Source organism: Rhinopithecus bieti, unplaced genomic scaffold, assembly GCF_001698545.2.
Source record: "Rhinopithecus bieti isolate Rb0 unplaced genomic scaffold, ASM169854v2 scaffold_34968, whole genome shotgun sequence".
Lineage (NCBI taxonomy): Eukaryota > Metazoa > Chordata > Mammalia > Primates > Cercopithecidae > Rhinopithecus > Rhinopithecus bieti.
In genome coordinates, this window is record NW_016814942.1 from 196,149 (window position 1) to 216,173 (window position 20,025).

Sequence of the window (20,025 nt, forward strand, 5' to 3'; positions counted from 1 at the left end):
TTAAATTATTATTATTATTATTATTATTATTATTATTATTTTGAGACCGAGTCTCGCTCTGTCACCCAGGCTGGAGTGCAGTGGCGCAATCTCGGCTAACTGCAACCTCTGCCTCCCAGGTTAAAGTGATTCTCCTGCTTCAGCCACCTGAGTAGCTGGGACTACAGGTGCATGCCACTACGCCTGGCTAATTTTTGTATTTTTGGTAGAGATGGGGTTTCACCATGTTGGCCAGGATGGTCTTGATCTCTTGATCTTGTGATCCACCTGCCTTGGCCTCCCAAAGTGCTGGTATTACAAGCATGAGCCACCACACCCGGCCCATACTTTTAAATTTTGAAATTTTTTTTTTTTAGAGACGGGGTCTTACTCTTGCCCAGGCTGGACTATAGTGGCTCCATCGTAGCTCACTGCAGCCTCGACATTCAGGGTTCAGGCAATCCTCCCACCTCAGCTTCCTGAGTAGCTGGGACTACAGGCATGTGCCACCACACCTGGCTAATTTTTTATTTTTTGTAGAGATGAGGTCTCACTATATTGCCCAGGCTGGTCTCAAACTCCTGGCCTCAAGCGATTATCCTGCCTCAGCCTGTCAAATGCTGCAGTGAGGTATGATCGTGCCACTGCACTCCAGCCTAGGTGATAGAAGGAGACCGTGTCTCAAAAAAACACACACAGGCCGGGCGCAGTGGCTCACGCCTGTAATCCCAACACCTTGGGAGGCCGAGGCAGGCGGATCATGAGGTCAGGAGATCGAGACCATCCTGGCCAACATGGTGAAACCCCATCTCTACTAAAATTTAAAAAAAACAAGCGGCTGGGCATGGTGGCGGGCGCGTGTAGTCCCAGCTACTCTGAAGGCTAAGGCAGGGGAATCTCTTGAACCTGGGAGGCAGAGGTTGCAGTGAGCCAAGATTGCACCACTGCACTCTAGCCTGGCGACAGAGCAAGACTCCATCTCAAACACACACACACACACACACAATGTCCAGTGCCTTGGCCACTGTGTACCAATTAGCATAGATGGCCCATCTTAGCAGGTCTTCCTGTTACACCGCAGAATCAGCAAAACAGGCAACTCTTGCACTGCAAACTGCACCGTTATTGTTTGAGCTCTGGAGACCTCTCCAACCCCAAACTGAGAGCTGTAGGTGCCGCGCCTCTGACAGCGTGCCCAGCTCACTTCTGCCTCTGTCCCACAGGGGCGTTCGTGGTCTGCTGGACACCAGGCCAGGTGGTACTGCTCCTGGATGGTTTGGGCTGCAAGTCCTGCAATGTCCTGGCTGTAGAAAAGTACTTCCTACTGTTGGCCGAGGCCAACTCACTGGTCAATGCTGCCGTGTACTCTTGCCGAGATGCTGAGATGCGCCGCACCTTCCGCCGCCTCCTCTGCTGTGCGTGCCTCCGCCGGTCCACCCGCGAGTCTGCCCACTATACATCCTCTGCCCAGGGAGGTGCCAGCACTCGTATCATGCTTCCCGAGAATGGCCACCCACTGATGGACTCCACCCTTTAGCTACCTTGAACTTCAGCGGTATGCAGCAAGCAACAAATCCACAGCCCCGATGACTTGTGGGTGCTCCTGGCTCAACCCAACCAGCGGGACTGACTGACTGTCAGGCCAGGGTCTGGCACGGCACAGCACCACTGGCAGCCCTCCCCAGCCACACCACTCTGCCCAGAGAGTGGGGGCTTGGGGTCATCTCCCACTGCCTGGGGGAGTCAGATGGGGCACGAGAATCTGGCTCTTCAGCCATCTCAGGTTTAGGGGGTTTGTAACAGACATTTTTCTGTTTTCACTGCGTATCCTTGGTAAGCCCTGTGGACTGGTTCCTGCTGTGTGATGCTGAGGGTTTTAAGGTGGGGAGAGATGAGGGCTCTCTCGGGCCATGCTACCCAGTGTGACTGGGTAATGAGGACAGACTTGTGGACGTCCCATCCACCTGAGGCTGATTCTTTAGCAGCAGAGACTGAGGGATGCAGAGTGTGAGCTGGGAAAGGTTTGTGACTCCTTGCACCCTCCAGGGGCTGGCCTGTCTCTGTTAGAATTGAAGCAGTCCACTGGGAGGGGATGATACAAGGAGTAAACCTTTCTTTTCACTCTGAGGTCTCCAAAACATTTGTTATCAATTCAGACAGTGTATCTCTCCATGTGTCCCGGAATTGTCTACCTTGGCCCAGGTCCAGCAAGGATCCTTCAACATTGGCCCTGTGCTCCCTCTTCTTCAGTCTGGCTGGCTGTTATTCCATCTCTTTTTTTTAGACAGAGTCTCACTTTGTAGCCCAGGCTGGAGAGCAATAGCACAATCTCAGCTCACTGCAACCTCCACCTCCCGGGTTCCAGATTCTCGTGCTTCGGGGTAAGCTGGGATTACAGGTGCATGCCACCACGTCCGGCTAATCTCTGTATTTGTATTTTTATTATTATTTATTTGTTTGTTTGTTTGTTTGTTTGTTTTTGAGAGGGAGCCTCACTCTGTCGCCCAGGCTGGAGTGCAGTGGCTTGATCTCGGCTCACTGCAACTTCTGCCTCCTGGATTCAAGCGATTCTCCTGCCCCAGCTTCCCGAGTAGCTGAGTTACAGGCATCTGCCACCACATTCAGCTAATTTTTGTATTATAGTAGAGATGGTGTTTCACCATGTTGGCCAGGCTGGTCTTGAACTTCTGACCTTGAATGATCCACCCACCTCAGCCTCCCAAAGTGCTGGGATTACAGGTGTGAGCCACCGCATGCCTGGCTAATCTTTATATTTTTAATAGAGGTGGTGTCCCACCATGTTGGTCAGACTGGTCTCGAACTCTTGACCTCAAGCGATCCACCCACCCACCTTGGCCGCCCAAAGTGCTGGAATTATAGGCATGAGCCACCACGCCCAGTCCCTCTCTCTTATTGGGGTCTTGCATCTGTTCCCCTCTATCTCTGTTCTTTGTTTCCCCTGTCTGTTGCTCTGCCTCCATCTCACTGCCTGCCTGCCTGTCTTTCTCTGCAGCTCAGGGTAGTGTTTGGACCCTATGAGCCCCCTCCCTCCCCACTGCCCTTTTGTTTGAGCCCTGATGGTTCAAGGTCATGTGCCCAGCCATTTCTATCCCATTGCCCACGACCTGCATTCACACTTCCAGCCACAGGTTGTGGGGTTCAGGTAGTGGGATGCAGGATTTGAGCATTACCATTTCTCAAGCTCCTCTGATGTGCCTGGCACACTGGTAAGCACTTTAGGTGCTTTTTTTCCATTTTTTTTTTGAGACAGAGTCTGACTGTGTCCTCCAGGCTGGAGTGCAGTGTGCAATCTTGGCTCACTGCAATCTCTGCCCCCCAGGTTCAAGCGATTCTCCGGCCTCAGGTCCTGAGTAGCTGGGACTACAGGTGCCTGCCACTGTACCTGGCTAATTTTTGTATTTTTGGTAGAGATGGGGTTTCACCGTCTTGGCCAGGCTGGTGTTGAACCCCCAACCTCGTGATCCACCCACCTCGGCCTCTCAAAGTGCTGGGATTACAGGCATGAGCCATTGTGCAGGGCTTTTTTTTTTTTTTTTTTTGAGGCAGAGTCTTGCTCTGTTGCCCAGGCTGGAGTGCAATGGCGCGATCTCGGCTCACTGCAACCTCTGCCTCCCAGGTTCAAGTGATTCTCCTGCATCAGCCTCCCGAGTAGCTGGGATTACAGGTGCCCACGACACCCAGCTAATTTTTATTTTTAGTAGAGATGGGGTTTCACCATGTTGGCCAGGCTGGTCTTGAACTCCTGACCTCAGGTGATCTGCCACCTCGGCCTCCCAAAGTGCTGGGATTACAGCTGTGAGTCACCATGCCCAGCCTTAGATTCCTTATTATTTAATCACCTGCATCTTATGGCCCTATCTTGGCCCACTGCAACCTCCACCTCCTGGGTTCAAGCAATTCTTCTGCCTCAGCCTCCAGAGTAGCTGGGACTGCAGGTGTGCACCACCATGCCCCGGGCTAATTTTTGTATTTTTAGTAGAGATGGGGTTTCACCATATTGGCCAGGCCTCCTGACCTCGTGATCCACTGGCCTTAGCCTCCCAAAGTGCTGGGATTACAAGTGTGAGCCACCGCACCAGGTTTTTTTTTTTTTTTTTAGAGACAGAGTCTTGTTCTCCCTCGCCCAAGCTGGAGTGCAATGACAAGATCTTGGCTCACTGCAGCCTCCACCTCCTAGGTTCAAGTGATTCTTCCACCTTAGCCTCCCAAGTAGCCGGGATTACAGGCACCCACCATCATGCCTGGCTAATTTTTTGTACTTTTATAGAGATGGGGTTTCCCCATATTGGCCAGGCTGGTCTCAAACTCCTGACCTCAGGTGATTCGCCCACCTCAGCCTCCCAAAGTGCTGGGATTATAGGCATGAGCCACCGTGCCTGGCCTTTTTTTTTTTTTTTTTTTTTTTTGAGACAGAGTCTTGCATGATCTCAGCTCACTGCAACCTTCGCCCACCCGAGGTTCGAGCGATTCTCCTGTCTCAGCCTCCCAAATACCTGGGACCATAGGCATGCACCACCATGCCTGGCTAATTTTTTGTATTTTAATAGAGATGGGATTTCGCCATATTGGCCAGGCTGGTCTTGAACTCCTGACCTCGTGATCTGCCCGCTTTGGCCTCCCAAAGTGCTGGGATTACAGGTGTGAGCCACTATGCCTGGCCAGTCTTACTGATTTTTATGTGAGAACACTGACTCAGACATGTTGTGATCTGGCCCATGGTTAACACAGCTTGGAAAGGGCATATACATTCGCTGAGGGACCAGAGAGGCCCCTGGGAAAGGGACTTCAGATTCCCACAAAGCCCAGAGTTGGTCCCAAACTCAGCTGGGCTTTCCCTACCGCACCCCACAGCACCCAACCCATGAGTGCCAGACCCGTGATGCGTCCCCCTCTGAGATGCTCAGGGAAGCCCCCTCCAAGGCACAGTGTGTGCCAGGATCTCATTCTCTGCTCCCACCTCACCACTGAGGAGGTGGGGTTATGTCCCTACTTTTGAGTCCCATGCTGAATAACAGCTAGAATTTGAACCCAGGTCACTCACACATGAGCCACCGCACTCAGCCACCTGTGCCAAATTCTTAAACCACTAAAATATGTGTTGTCAAAGAACCCAAAACTCCCAGGTCCTTCTCTATTAACTGGGCCTGGCCGGGCACTTTGAGTACCAAGGCTGCCAACTAATTTCTATGCAGTGGAGACCCCCGATGACCTCCAAAAGGCAACTATGGGACGGGCGAGGTGGCTCATGCCTGTAATCCCAGAACTTTGCAAAGCCGCGGCACGCTGGTCACCTGAGGTCAGAAGTTTGAAACTAGCCTGGCCAACATGGTGAAACCTCATTTCTACTAAAAATACAAAAATTAGCCAGGTGTGGTGGTGGGTGTCTGTAAGCTACTCGGGAGGCTGAGGCAGGAGAATTGCTTGAACCCTGGAGGCGGAGGTTGCGGTGAGCCAAGGTCGCGCCACTGCACTCCAGCCTAGGCAACAGAGTAAGACTTCTGTCTCAACAAAAAAAAAAAAGAAAGAAATTAAAGGCAACTCTGTCTCAGGCTCTCTGAGCTGGCTGTTCACATCAGCTCCTCCAGGTTTTAACCTGCACCCCGTGGGTCTCCTTCAAGACCTTGTCCCATTTCCTCTTGTCGATCTCCCCTCTCTACCAAGTGGCTTCAATTTTTGTCTCTGCTGGTCCCTGAAGCTTCCAGTGCCCACAGCCCTCCAAGTTCTCTGAAGGTACTACTTTGTTGGGGTTGGGGCAGGGTTTTGCTCTCTCACCCAGGCTGGAGTGCAGTGGCATAAACATAGCTCACTGTAGCCTCAACCTTCTGGGCCCGACTTATCCTCCCGCCTCAGCCTCCCAAGTAGCTGGGACCATGACCAGCTAATTTAGCTAATTTTTAAATTTTTATTTTCGTAGAGATGGCGTCTCACTATGCTCCCCAGACTGGTCTCAAACTCCTGGGCTCAAGTAATCTCCCACCTCAGACTCCCAAAGTGTTGGGATCACGGGTGTCAGCCACTGCGCCCAGCCTGAAGGCCACTGCTGTTCAGGCCTCCTGGGCAGTGCTGTGCTTCCGGGTGACCTTTTGAACAGGCACTGGTCTCCGTGGCTCCCATGCAATCTATTACTTCCTGTCATTGGAGCCAAGTGTCGGTGGTTTCCTTCATCACAGAGCTTTCCCTATTGTCCAGACAGTCAATGTCTTTCATTTTCACTCCCTACTCCCTACCGTCCCCTTTGGAGTCTCCCAATGCTCTCCAATCCAGCCATATCAGATGGTGTTTGAATGTCCTCCCCAGCAGCAATGGAGAGAACATGGGCCCCACCCTGGAAGGGTTCCCAGCCAGCAGGCTAAGGACCTTTTACTGAGCCCACATCTGGAGCCTGTCCTCATAGCAAATAGGCTCCAGGAGGTTCTGTGACTTTGGAGAAGCGATTCGTGTCCAGTCCATTCCTTTTTTTTTTTTTTTTTTGAGACCTGGTCTCTGTCAACCAGGCTGGAGTGCAGTGGTACAATCATGGCTCACTACAGCCTCAAATTCGCGGGCTCAAGTGATCCTCTTACTGCAGCCTCTCAAGTCCCAAGTAGCTGGGACCACAGGCGTGCACCACCACGGGGTCTCACTATGTTGCCCAAACTGGTCTCAAACTCCCATGCTCAAATGATCCTCCCGCCTCCGCCATCCAAAGTGCTAGATTACAGGCGTGAACCACCGCCCAGTTCCTTTTCTTGTGCACTAGGAACCTCTGATGCTGTGTCCTAAGGGCTAGAAACAAAGATGTGAGGATTCGCTCTGATTTGGGGCGCACTGCAGGGGAGGCTCTCAGTAAACCTCCTTCTTTCATTCGGTAACCACGTGGTAGCATTTTCTATGCCCAGAACTGTAGACTGCGAAGATGAATAAACAAGTGAGGTCACTCTTTAGCTGGACCTTGAAAGGTGACTGGAATTGATTTCTTCAGTGGAGAAAAGCGCTGCGTTCTGACCTCCTTGTTACCATCAACCACGCACACCTGCGCTCCCCCTTGGCCGGGTGAAGGGGGCGTGGAAAGCTCTAGAGGAAGAGCCAGGGGCCCCAGTGGCCCACCTGGTGGTGCTGAGGCTGCAGGGAGCTAATTAGGGGGACTGAGCAGGGGTCTGGGGCTTGGGGCTTCGGGCTTCTGGAAATGAATGGGGGCTGTTGATCAAGCTATAAGAGGTGTGGGGTTCTGAGGAGGAGGGGGTGGCTTGAAGGAAGAGTTGGGGTGCTCTGGGGAGTGAGGGTCTCTTGAGGACCGAGGGCTTTGAGGAGGAGCAGGGGGCTCTGAGGAGGAGCAGGAACTCTGAGGAGATGTGAGTGGAGCTGAAGGAGGCGTGCACCGCAGGAGATGTGAGGAATGGGGGCCTCTGGCTGGAGCGGAGCCAGCGCTGCCCTCTCTCAGGCTGGAGGAGGGCGCTTGTGAGAAGTGCCGTTGCCTCGGCAACCCCTAACCGAGTCCAAGCCCGGGGAGAGGGAAGTTCGGAGCGTCTCCCCGCGGTGCGTGGCGCCGGTTGGCTGACGGCGTTGAAGGGGCGTGTCTGTGGGCAGTGCAATGCACGGGTTGGCTGGCGGCAGCGGCGGTGGGCGTGGCTTAGGCGCGAGCGCTGGCTGGCGTGGAGCTCAGGCAGCGGCGGTTGGCTGCGGCTCGCGTGCTAGTGCTGCAGGCTCGACGGCTCTTTCACAGCGCCCGCCTGGCCCTGCCGCTCATGGCCGCCACGCAGCGCTCCGCGCCATCGCCCCCCGCCCCGCGCCGCCCGGGGCGGCCCGACACGAGCGACGTCCTGCAGCAGATCATGGCCGTCACCCACCAAAGCCTGGACGAGGCGCAGGCCAGGTGCTGCCCGCGGGCTCGGCGGGGCCACGCAGGGTCGTGGCAGTGAGGGTGGCGGGCAGAGGGGACAGGGCGGGGAGGGCAGACTGACGAGGGACGCTTGAGGAGGGCTGGAGGGGGGCCCGAGGACGAAAGGATGTATGGGGTTCAAACGGAACGGGCTGGACGGGCCTTATGGGGGCTGAGCAGTGGCGTGAAGGATTTTCAGCAGTTCATCTTGGGGTGAGAATGTTGGGTTTGGGGAGTAGGGCTGAGAAATGGGCACGTACGGTACTTTTGACGAGCGAATGACTAAATGGGTACGTTAATGGGACTTCTGCAGGTGGGAAGTTTTTTGTTGTTGTTTGACACGGTCTCGCTCTGTCGCCCAGGCTAGAGTGCAGTGGCGTGATCATGGCTCACTGCAGCCTCCACCTCCCCGGCTTAGTTGATCCTCCTGCCTCAGCCTCCCGAGTAGCTGGGACCACAGGCGCACGTGCCACCACGCCTGGCTAATTTTTTTGTATATTTTGTAGAGACAGGGGGTCTCACTACAGTTGCTTGAACTCCTGGGCTCAAGCAGTTATGCCGCCTTGGCCTCCCAAAGTGCTGGGATTACAGGCCCCAGCCACCGAGCCCGGCCTGTGGGTGGGAAGTTTCCAGGACAGATGATGGACAGTGAGTGGTGGGGAATGGGACTCAGGAATGTCTCTGCAGGAGATTGAAGAATTGAATTGGGGTAACTTGGTGTGGGAACCATCCAGAACTTTTGGGAAAAGGGTTAGTGGAGTGGGTGGAGATGGAAGACCTATTTTCTTTTTAATGAATTCAGCAAATTTTTATTGAATCCTTGCAGTAACTGCGTAGGGAACCGGGTGCTGACAGTCCCTGCTCTCGAGTTCATGATTTAGGGGAGGGAAAGTAAATAGCAAAAAATACGGACTGGGTGGAGTGGCTCACATCTGTTATCACAGCACTTTAGGAGGCTGAGGCAGGAGGATTGCTTGAGCTCAGGAGTTCGAGACCAACCTGAACCATGTAGTAAGACCTCGTCTCTACCAAAAATAAAACTAAAAAATTAGTTAGGTGTGACACAAGCCTATAGTCCCAGCTACTTAGGAGGCTGAGGCTGCAGTGAGCCGAATCAAGGCATTGCACTCCAGCCTGGGTGACAGAGCTAGACAATATCTCAAACAAAAGCAAAAAAGTATAAGCCAGACATGGGTAGGTAATCCCAGCTGCCTAACAGTGGGAGGATCACTTGAGTCCAGGAGTTTGAGACCAGCCTGGGCAACATAGTGACACCTCCCTGCACCAATCTGAGAAAAGAAAAAAATAAAATAAATGGCAATAAAAGCTGTAGGGATAGGGGTTGCATGCTGTAGGAAGCCAGGTGGAGAAGAACATCTGTGGAGAGGACAGCACCTTCAGAGGCCCTGAGGTGGGAAAGAGGTTGTAAAAAGTGGAGCCTGGCTTGGAAGAGAAAGTTCCTAGCCAGGGAGGGAAAGAGTTGAGTTTAAAGGGAGGCTGGGGCCAGGTACGGTGGCTCACGCCTGTAATCCCAACACTTTGGGATGCCGAGGCGGGTGGATCACGAGGTCAGGGGTTCAAGACCAGCCTGGCCAACATGGTGAAACCCAGTCTCTACTAAAAATACAAAAATTAGCCAGGCATAGTGGTGCACACCTATAATCCCAACTACCTGGGAGGCTGAGGCAGGAGAATCACTAGAACCTGGGAGGCGAAGGCTGCAGTGAGCCGAGATCATACCACTGCACTCCAGCCTGGGCGACAGAGCAAGATTCTATCTGAACAAAAAAAAAAATAGTAATAATAAAGGGAGGCTGGAACCCAATTACATGGGGCCTACGAGTCTCAGTAAAGAGTTTTGTTTTTTCAGCCAGGCATAGTGACTGATGCCTGTAATCCTTGCACTTTGGGAGGCCAAGGTAGGCAGGCAGATCACCTGAGGTCAAGAGTTCGAGACCAGACTGGCCAACATGGCAAAACCCCATCTCTACTAAAAATACGAAAATTTGCCGGGCGCAGTGGCTCAAGCCTGTAATCCTAGCACTTTGGGAGGCCGAGACGGGCGGATCACGAGGTCAGGAGATCGATACCATCCTGGCTAACACGGTGAAACCCCGTCTCTACTAAAAAATACCAAAAAAACTAGCTGGGCGAGGTGGCGGGCGCCTGTAGTCCCAGCTACTCAGGAGGCTGAGGCAGGAGAATGGCGTAAACCCGGGAGGCGGAGCTTGTAGTGAGCCACTGCACTCCAGCCTGGGTGACAGAGCGAGACTCCGTCTCAAAAAAAAAAAAACAAAAAAAACACAAAAATTTGCCGGGCATGATGGTGCATGTCTATGGTCCCAGCTACTTGGGAAGCTGAGGCAGGAGAATCATTTGAACCCAGGAGGCGCCTGGGTTCAAGCGCCCCTGCACTCCAACCTAGGCGACAGAGTGAGACTCTGTCTCAATAGAAAAAGAGTTTTGTTTTTGTCATCTGGGTAACAATCAGTAGGGAGTTTGGACTATTTATTCCAGTTGCAATGGGAAAAAATAAAGGTGTTTTAATACCTCCCATCCTGTTTACCTCCACTCACCACTTGTCAGCCAGCCAGGATCTGTAGAATCTGCTTCACAAGGCAGCCCACTGTGTCTGGGTCCTGCACTGATTATTAGAGAAAAGGAAAGGAAAGGACTGAAGTCCTTTTGGAGGATGAGGCCTTGTTGAATGGGGACTGTTGTAAGGTGAAGGACGGTCTCTGAGTATGGAACTAGGGTCTGGTGGTGTGGACTGTGTACCCACTAGAGCCCTGTAGTGGGGAGGGGTTACAAAGCCAGGTAAAGAGCAGTACTAGGAAGGAAGAGGTAGAGTAAAACGTGGATAATGCTTGCATTTGTTCTTCAATGCATTTTGTGTGTGTGTAACGGACTCTCACACTGTTGCCCAGGCTGGAGTGCAGTGGCGCAATCTTGGCTCACTGCAACCTCTGCCTCCCGGGTTCAAGCAATTCTCCTCCCTCAGCTTCCTGAGTAGCTGGGATTACAGGCACGTGCCCCCATGCCTGGCTAATTTGGAATTTTTTTTTTTTTTTTTTTGAGACGGAGTCTTGCTGTGTCACCCAGGCTGGAGTGCAGTGGCTCACCACAAGCTCCGCCTCCTGGGTTTACGCCATTCTCCTGCCTCAGCCTCCCAAGTAGCTGGGACTACAGGTGCCTGCCACCACGCCCAGCTAATTTTTTGTATTTTTTTTATTATTATTAGGGATGGGGTTTCACCGTGTCAGCCAGGATGGTCTGGATCTCCTGATCTCATGATCCGCCCGCCTTGGCCTCCCAAAGTGCTGAGATTACAGGTGTGAGCCACCGCGCCCGGCTAATTTTTTTTTTTTTTTTTTTTTTTTTTGAGACAGGGTCTTATTCTGTCACCTAGGCTGGAGTGCTGTGGTGCGATCTCAGCTCACTGAAACCTCTGCTTCCCAGGTTCAAATGATTCTGTAGCCTCAGTCTCCCAAGTTGCTGGGACTACAGCCTCAAACCACCAATGGCTGGCTAAATTTTTGTATTTTTTGTAGAGATGGAGTTTCACCATGTTGTCCAGGCTGGTCTTGAACACCTGAGCTCAAGTGATCCGCCCACCTCGGCCTCCCAAAGTGCTGGAATGACAGACGTGAACCAGTATTTTTATTCTTTTTGGAGCATTGTACCAGGTGCTGGAGAAACAAGATGGGTAAGATGTTCTCTGCCTTCTTGGAGCTCATTGAGAAGTAGGGTGTGTGGGAGACCCATTTGTAAATAACTGTTATAACAGGGATGTGCTGTGTAGAGGTAATTCCTAGCACAGAAGAGCTGTGCCCGGAGAGGGTGCCTTCCGTGATGCCCTGTCTGTTAGGCTAGTCGGAGAGCAGTGGCTTTATTATACTTTGTGTTCCCAGAGCCAGGATCAATGCCTAACACCTTGCATTCAGGACAGTTTCATGACACTGAGGATTAGTAGGAGTTGGGAAAGGGGGAAGATGGATTTGACACACCCAGGAATGTCACCACAGAGGCAGAGCTTTGGGTGTGTCCTGGAAGCTACTTTTGTACTTTCCAGACTGGGATATTACTGCTTAAGGGGTGAACTCTGCTCAGATGTGGACTTCCTCAGGCCCAGCACAGCCTCAAGGCTGCTGCATTTTCCTTGTAGCAATCTCCTGAGATTCTAGTTTCCCTAGATAGGCTTTAGATTTAGAATGGAATGCAGCCAGTTACTTTCTTTTTTTTTTTCTTTTTTTTTTCAGATGAAGTCTCCCTCTGTCGACCAGGCTGGAGTGCAGTGGCGTGATCTCAGCTCACTGCAACTTCCGCCTCCTGGGTTCAAGAGATTCTCCTGCTTCAGCCTCCTGAGTAGCTAAGATTACAGGCGCCCACCACCACACCCGGCTACTTTTTGTATTTTTTTAGTAGAGACGGGGTTTCACCGGCTAATTTTTGTATTTTTTTTAGTAGAGACGGGGTTTCCCCATGTTGGCCAGGCTGGTCTCAAACTCCTGACCTCAGGTGATCCGCCTGCCTCGGCCTCCCAAAGTGCTGGGATTACAGGCATGAGCCACCGCGCCTGGCCAGCCAGTTACTTCTTTACTATTTTCAAAGACAGCTCTTTTTGATTTAAGGCTAAGAAATTAGGCTGGGTGCAGTGGCTCATGCCTATAATCCCAGCACTTCGGGAAGCTGAGGCAGGAGGATCACCTGAGCTCAGGAGTTCAAGACCAGCCTGGGCAACATGGAGAAACCCTGTCTCTACTAAAAATACAAAAATTAGCTGGGGGTGGTGATGCCCGCCTATAGTATGTGCCAACTACTGGGGAGGCTGAGGCAGGAGAATCGCTTGAACCCGAGAGACGGAGGTTGCAGTGAGCCGAGATCATGCCACTGCACTCCAGCCTGGACGACAGAGAAAAAAAAAGAAACGAGGGGGGAGGGGGGAGGGATTGCATTGGGAGTTATACCTGATATAAATGACGAGTTGATGGGTGCAGCACACCAACATGGCACATGTATACATATGTAACAAACCTGCACATTATGCACATGTACCCTAGAACTTAAAGTATAATAAGTAAATAAATAAATAAAAAAGATTCAAACATAAATAGAAATTGATAAAAATAAACAACTCTCATGAACAACAACAACAACAAAGACACTAAATGGTGTGGTGGGGGGCATTATTCATGCTTGATAACACAGGTGTTAGGTAACTGGTTCCTGGTTTCTGGCCTCTTTCTGAGTTGGGGTGACCCCTGGGGCTTTTATTTGGAGACTGTGGAAGCTTCAAATCTCCCTCATTTCTTTGGACCTAGCCTTTAGATGAACTCAAAGCCTTAAAGTTCACTCACGTCCAGACAACAATCTTCCATCCTCAAATGGACCACTTCCCCCGCTCTGGAGGAAATACGGCTCCTCACAGTAAACCCTGCAGCCTGGTAGATTACCAGCCTGGGCTGGGAAGCAGATTGTCTCTTCTGATCACCTGATCCTGTGAGGCTTTTGCAAATCTTTCTGATCCTGCCCACTCTCAATGTGCGAGTCACCCCTTTCATCACCCCAGCAGTCATTTGAACTTAAGTGTTTAGCAAGAAGGAATTTTTCATCTCAGACGTGAGCCCTCTCAACATGTTTTGTTGCCATACATTTATTTACAGAAGGAAAATATAGCTATCTCTTCAAACCTGGGTGTTTTGTTTTGGTTTGTTTTGTTTTGCTTTGCTTTTTTCTTGAGACAGTCTCGCTCTGTTGCCTTCGCTGGGGTACAGTGGTGCGATCTCAGCTCACTGCAACCCTCACCTCCCGAGTAGTTGGGATTACAGGCGTATACAGGTATGCACCACCATGCCCGGCTAATTTTTGTATTTTTAGTAGAGACATGGTTTCACCATGTTGGCCAGGCTGGTCTAGAACTCCTGGCCTCAGGTAATCTGCCTGCGCCTCAGCCTCCCAAAGTGCAGGGATTACAGACATGAGCCACTGTGCCCGGCCTTAAAATTTTTTTGTAGATGCAGAGTCTCACTATGTTGCCCAGGCTGGTCTTGAACTCCTGGGCTCAAGCTATCCTCCCGCCTCAGCCTCCCAAAATGCTGGGACTACAGTCATGAGCCATCCCACCCATTCTGAATGCTCACTGTTATACATGTTTTAGGAGCAAGCAGTGTGGTGTGTGAGATGGCATAGCTAAAACCAAAACTGTATTTAGAAGTTGGTTTTAGGCAACCCAACAGTGCCTGCATAGCTTTTCTTAGGAAGAAAACATATCTCTGAACTTTTCTTTCTTTTTTTTTTGAGACAGAATCTCTCACCCAAGCCGGAATGCAGTGGCATGATCTCGGCTCACTGCAGCCTCCGCCCCCTGGGTTCAAGTGATTCTCCTGCTTCGGCCTCCTGAGTAGCTGGGATTATAGGCACCTGCCACCGCACCCGGCTATTTTTTGTATTTTTAGTAGAGACGGGGTTTCACCATGTTGGCCAGGCTGGTCTTCAACTCCTGACCTCATGATCTGCCTGCCTCAACCTCCCAAAGTGCTGGGATTACAGGTGTAAGCCACCGTGCCCGGCCTTCTCTTTTGATTTGATTTTACTAATACGACCTCAACTAGTAGAGATTTGCGTAACTTTCTTAGTCCCTCCAATATTTCTGCAGATTGACTTTGCTGAGATATGGATTAAATTCCTATTATGAAGGGGAGATAATGAAGTGATTTTGACTATCCTTTAAACTTACTGAAGAGGCAAGGCTTGAGCTGATACCTGAAATGTGTTCCCCTAGGCTTGGTACTTTTGTAATAAGGAATATAAGGTCAGAACATACATACTTATAAAGTATGTATACTTATGTATATTCTAACCTTATATTCATATATAGTTATAAAGCATGTCAGTGAGCATTCAGCCTTCTGCACACCCACTCAAAGAATGCAAAGGCTCTAGAGGGAATTTATGATGTGGAATTTCCCAGAGCCAGATAGCGTTAGCATGAGAGAGTCTATCAGTCCAAACCTGGGAAGTAGGATTTCATATTTGAAATTTTCTTTTTCACTATCCCTAAGGAGATTAATTAGATGCCAGTTGACTTCGTGCCTTGTAGTCTTTCTTCTTATCTTGTTTGCAGGCTTTAGTTATGCTCTTAGGTTAACATGCTTAGCTTGACTTGGTCTAGTGCCAGAGGAGTCTTGCTGTCTTTGGTGTACTTTTCCTAAGAGTTGAATTGTGTTGGTTTTTGTTGTTGTTTGACACGGGGTCTTGCTCTGTCACCCAGGCTGGAGTGCAGTGGTGTAATCTTGGCTCACTGCAACCTCCACCTCCCAAGTTCAAGTGATTCTCATGCCTCAGCCTCCTGATTAGCTAGGATTACAAGCGTGTGCCACTACACCTGGCTAATTTTCATATTTTTAGTTGAGATGAGGTTTCACCCTATTGGGCAGGCTGGTCTCAAACTCCTGACCTCAAATGATCATCCCGCCTTGCGTTCCCCAAAGTGCTGAGATTACAAGTGTGAGCCACTTTGTCTGGCTTGAATTGTGTTGGTTTTATTTTTTTAATTTTATTTATTTATTTATTTATTTATTTAGAGACAGAGTTTCTCTCTTGTTACCCAGGCTGGAGTGCAATGGCGCAATCTCTGCTCACCCCGCACCTCCGCCTCCCAGGTTCAAGCAATTCTGCCTCAGCCTGCCAAGTACCTGGGAATCCAGGCACGAGCCACCACGCCCGGCTAATTTTGTATTTTTAGTAGAGACAGGGTTTCTTCATGTTGTTCAGGCTGGTGTCGAACTCCCAACCTCAGGTGATCCGCCCACCTCAGCCTCCCTAAGTGCTGGGATTACAGGTGTGAGCTACCGCACCTGGCTCTTCACTGTGTTTCTCGATAAGCAATCAAGTGGCCAGAAAACTGGACCATAGTTGGATGGAGATTTGGACATGCTCTGTTGAACTCTGGGGCTATACTGCCTGCCACCTGTCTCTGCTTTTCCCAGGGATCCTACAAAACTCACTGAAATCTGACTTGCTTCCTGCTCAGAAGAGCCCAGCTGATTGGGTGCCGTGGGAGATCAGACAGTCAGGCTCGGGCTTTACAGGACACTTTTTTTTTTTTTTTTTTTTTGAGACCGAGTCTTGCTCTGTCGCCGGGGCTGGAGTGCAGTGGCCGGATCTCAGCTCACTGCAAGCTCCGCCTTCCGGGTTTACGCCGTTCTCCTGCCTCAGCCTCCTGAGTAGCTGGGACTACAGGCGCCCGCCACCTCGCCCGGCTAGTTTTTTGTATTTTAGTAGAGACGGGGTTTCACCGTGTTAGCCAGGATGGTCTCAATCTTCTGACCTCGTGATCCGCCCGTCTCGGCCTCCCAAAGTGCTGGGATTACAGGCTTGAGCCACCGCGCCCGGCCTACAGGACACTTTTAAAAGTACATTATCACAAATTAAATATGATCTATTCAATAAACATGTATTTTGTGCCAGGTCTGGTGCTGGGTGTGGGAATGCAGCAGTGAGTCCTGAAAAGAGATTCATTTTTTGGAGAGGCAGACATCGGAGAGTGCGGTGACAAGGGGACCAGAGAGGGCAATGAGGAGTTAGCCCTTCAGCAAGACTAGACCTTGTGGAGCATGGGCAATCAGAGTGCATGACTCCAGAGTCTAGCTGAAGTCAGGCGGAAGACAAGGAGCCTTGAGGAGACGGCCAAGATCTGGACTTGAGGCTTTGCCTAGGCAAAGAAAGTGGGTGTGGCATTGTAGGCTTGGTGCAAGCATGCATGCAAGGCAGGCGTGGAGCATGAAGGCATGCATTGCGGTTCCATCAGGCATGAGTGGTGGGTGTGACCTTGGAAGGGAGACTCGGGGGTGACTGCCTGCCTCAGCTGCTGTCCTACCAAGCATGGCCTTGAACTCCCTGCCAGGTAAGGAGTAGAGTGCGGTTTGTTCCAGACTTGTACAGCGTAAGTACTTTGTACGTTGCAAAGTATTCTGACCTTTTTTTTTTTTTTTTTTTTTTGAGACGGAGTCTTGCTCTGTCTCCCGGGCTGGAGTGCAGTGGCCAGATCTCAGCTCACTGCAAGCTCTGCCTCCCGGGTTCACGCCATTCTCCTGCCTCAGCCTCCCGAGTAGCTGGGACTACAGGCGCCCGCCACCTTGCCTGGCTAGTTTTTTGTATTTTAGTAGAGATGGGGTTTCACCGTGTTAGCCAGGATGGTCTCGATCTCCTGACCTTGTGATCCGCCCGTCTCAGCCTCCCAAAGTGCTGGGATTACAGGCTTGAGCCACCACGCCCGGCTGTATTCTGACCTTTCTAAGGTATTTGTACTGGTTTGTTTTGTTTTGTTTTTGAGACACAGTCTCACTCTGTTGCCCAGGCTGGAGTTCAGTTTTCTTTCTCTCTCTCTTTTTTTTTTTTTTTTTTTTGAGACAGGGTCTTACTTGCCCAGACAGGAGTACAGTGGCACCATCTTGGCTCACTGCAACCTCTGCCTCCCAAGCTCAAGCGATTCTCCTGCCTCATCTTCCTGAGTAGCTGGGATTACAGGCACGTGCCACCACGCCCAGCTAATTTTTGTATTTTTAGTAACGACATGAGGTATCACCATATTGGCCAGGCTGGTCTTGAACTCCTGACCTCAAGTGATCCGCCCGCCTCGGCCTCCCAAAGTGCTGGGATTACAGGCATGAGCCACTGAGCCTGGCCTGCAGTTTTATTTCTTAAGAGCAGGGAACATATCTTCTAAATTTTTGTTTGTACCCAGATCTGTCTCCAGGAGATATATAATATTGCTGACTGCTTTTGTCAGCTAAAATAATCCTTCTAGAACTGAGAATAATCAGGGATAATCTAGTCTATCTTTGGTTAAGGTGTTAGAGTCATTGTTGCTTTCGGGAAGGCTTTTTCAAGTAGTATTCTATTCCATGGGGACTGAAACCTCTGAATATATCTTTAAATCAAATTCCCAAGTAATTTAAAATGATACCTTGCTGAGGAAAGCAGATTGTTCCATAATTTGGGAAAGTAAATTATAGCTAAAATTATCAGCTAAAACATACTGTTGGTAGATACCAGAATGTGGATTATGTTTTTATTCATTTTCATGTTCCTTAGCCCTTATACAAGGACCAGCATATGGTACTCTTCCACAATAAATGTCTGTCCCATAAATATTGAATAAAGGAGGTTGAAGTGGGATCAAGCTCTATGCTTTCACTTTCTGGCATTTTCTATATGACTCTCAATTGTTTTGCTACAGATTTTGAATATTGGTTTAAAAATGATATTCAGAATTTTGGTTTTGGGCTTTTTTGATTTTTGTTTAGGTTAGAAGACTCCTTGGAAGTCAACTGAAAGGATTTACTGTTCTTCCTTTTTTTGGAATTTTATCTCATAAATATTAGCATTTTAAAAAACTCAGATATGTGGCCCGGTGCAGTGGCTGACGCCTATAATCCCAGTAATTTGGGAGGCTGAGGTGGGTGGATCACTTGAAGTCAGGAATTCTAGACCAGTCTGGCCAACATGATGAAACCCCGCCTCTACTAAAAATAGAAAAATTAGCCACGAGTGGTGGCGTATACCTGTAATCACCGCTACTCGGGAGGCTGAGGCACGAGAATCACTTGAACCTGGGAGACAGAGGTTGCAGTGAACTGAGATCATGCCACTGCACTCCAGCCTGAGCAACAGAGCAAGACTGTCTCAAAAACAAAAAAATTCAGATATGTGGATTTGGTAGAATATGTCATATACTTTGTTTTTTGTGTTTTTGTTTGTTTGTTTGTTCGTTTATTTTGAGACAGAGTCTTGCTGTGTTTCCCAGGCTGGAGTTTAGTGGCACGATCTTGGCTCACTGCAACCTCCGCCTCCTGGTTTCAAGCGATTGCCTCAGCCTCCCAGGTGGGATTACAAGCGTGTGCCACCATGCCTGGCTAATTTTTGTAATTTTAGTAGAGACGGGGTTTCACCATGATGGCCAGGCTGGTGGCCAGCCTGGTTTTGAACTCCTGACCTCAGGTGATCCACCTGCTTCAGCCTCCCTAAGTGTGGGATTACAGGCATGAGCCCCTGCACCCGGCCATAACGTGTCATATACTTGTTAGACATACCAGCACCAACCCCATTTTTCTCCCCACAGTCCCCATTCTCTGGCTTCCAGTCTATCTCATTATCAGCTCTCTATTGCTTTGTAACAAATCACCGCAAGCCTGGCAGCTTAAAACAGCAGATATTTATTATCTCACAGTTTCCTTGGGTCAGGATTCTGGGCACAGCTTAGCTAGGTCCTCTGCTCAGGGTCTCACAGGGCTGCAGTCAAGGTGTTGGCTAGGCTATGTTCCTATGCAGAGCGTGGGGTTCTCTCCCAGTGTGGCATGGTTGATGGAAGAATTCACTTCCTGCAGTTGAAGTAAAAAGGTCCCTGCTTTCTTCCTGGCTGTCAGTTGAGGCTGCTCTCAGCTGTAGAGGCTGCCTGCAGTTGCTGCCACCAGCTCTCATGATATGGCAGCTGGTGCCAGTGGATGACTCCCTACTCGTCTAAGGTGGAGTCTTGGATAACAACTTAACGATGGCACAGATGATACCATCACCTTTGGCACATTGCAACTCACAGGTACTTCCTGAACTCAAGGAAAAAGGATTATACAAGGACATGACTCATTGGGGGTTTCCTTAGGGTATGTCTACCAAGTAAGTGATTTCATCCCCTTGGGAAAGTTCTCATTAGTCAGTCCTCTTTACCTCATTGATTTGCAGCAGCTGCTTGATCGCTGCTAGCTCAAGCACATGCTCAAAGCTTGGGAACTTGTTTTCTTTTCATAATAAACCACAGAAACTATGAAATTACTTTGTATGCGTTAAAAAGTACTTTCTACTATATCTAAAGTAAAATATTTTATGGCCGGGCGCGGTGGCTCAAGCCTGTAATTCCAGCACTTTGGGAGGCCGAGATGGGCGGATCACGAGGTCAGGAGATCGAGATCATCCTGGCAAACACAGTGAAACCCCGTCACTACTAAAAAATACAAAAAACTAGCCGGGTGAGGTGGCGGGCGCCTGTAGTCCCAGCCACTCGGGAGGCTGAGGCAGGAGAATGGCGTGAACCTGGGAGGCGGAGCTTGCAGTGAGCTGAGATCTGGCCACTGCACTCCAGCCTGGGCGACAGAGCGAGACTCCGTCTCAAA

General features: G+C 50.2%; 2 protein-coding genes across 6 annotated transcripts in view; both read left to right on the top strand.

Moving 5' to 3' along the window:
• Positions 1-2,104, top strand: part of LPAR2 (lysophosphatidic acid receptor 2) — a 7,072-nt gene extending 4,968 nt beyond the window's left edge. For 3 of the 4 annotated variants that reach the window (XM_017852704.1, XM_017852703.1, XM_017852706.1), the window contains one exon: positions 1,203-2,103. In XM_017852704.1, the coding sequence (XP_017708193.1) occupies positions 1,203-1,516 (314 nt within the window). In that variant the 3' untranslated portion in view covers positions 1,517-2,103. Of the gene's footprint in view, positions 1-1,202 lie in introns of all 4 variants that reach the window. The other variant, XM_017852705.1, reaches the window with a different exon arrangement.
• A 5,533-nt stretch (positions 2,105-7,637) lies between these two features.
• The window catches only part of PBX4 (PBX homeobox 4), a 61,564-nt gene continuing 49,176 nt past the window's right edge, over positions 7,638-20,025 (top strand). For both annotated transcript variants that reach the window (XR_001881583.1, XM_017852707.1), the window contains exon 1: positions 7,638-7,852. Coding sequence is in view for 1 of the 2 variants with exons in the window: in XM_017852707.1 (XP_017708196.1) it covers positions 7,725-7,852 (128 nt within the window). In the remaining variant the exon portion in view is untranslated. The remainder of the gene's footprint in view (positions 7,853-20,025) is intronic.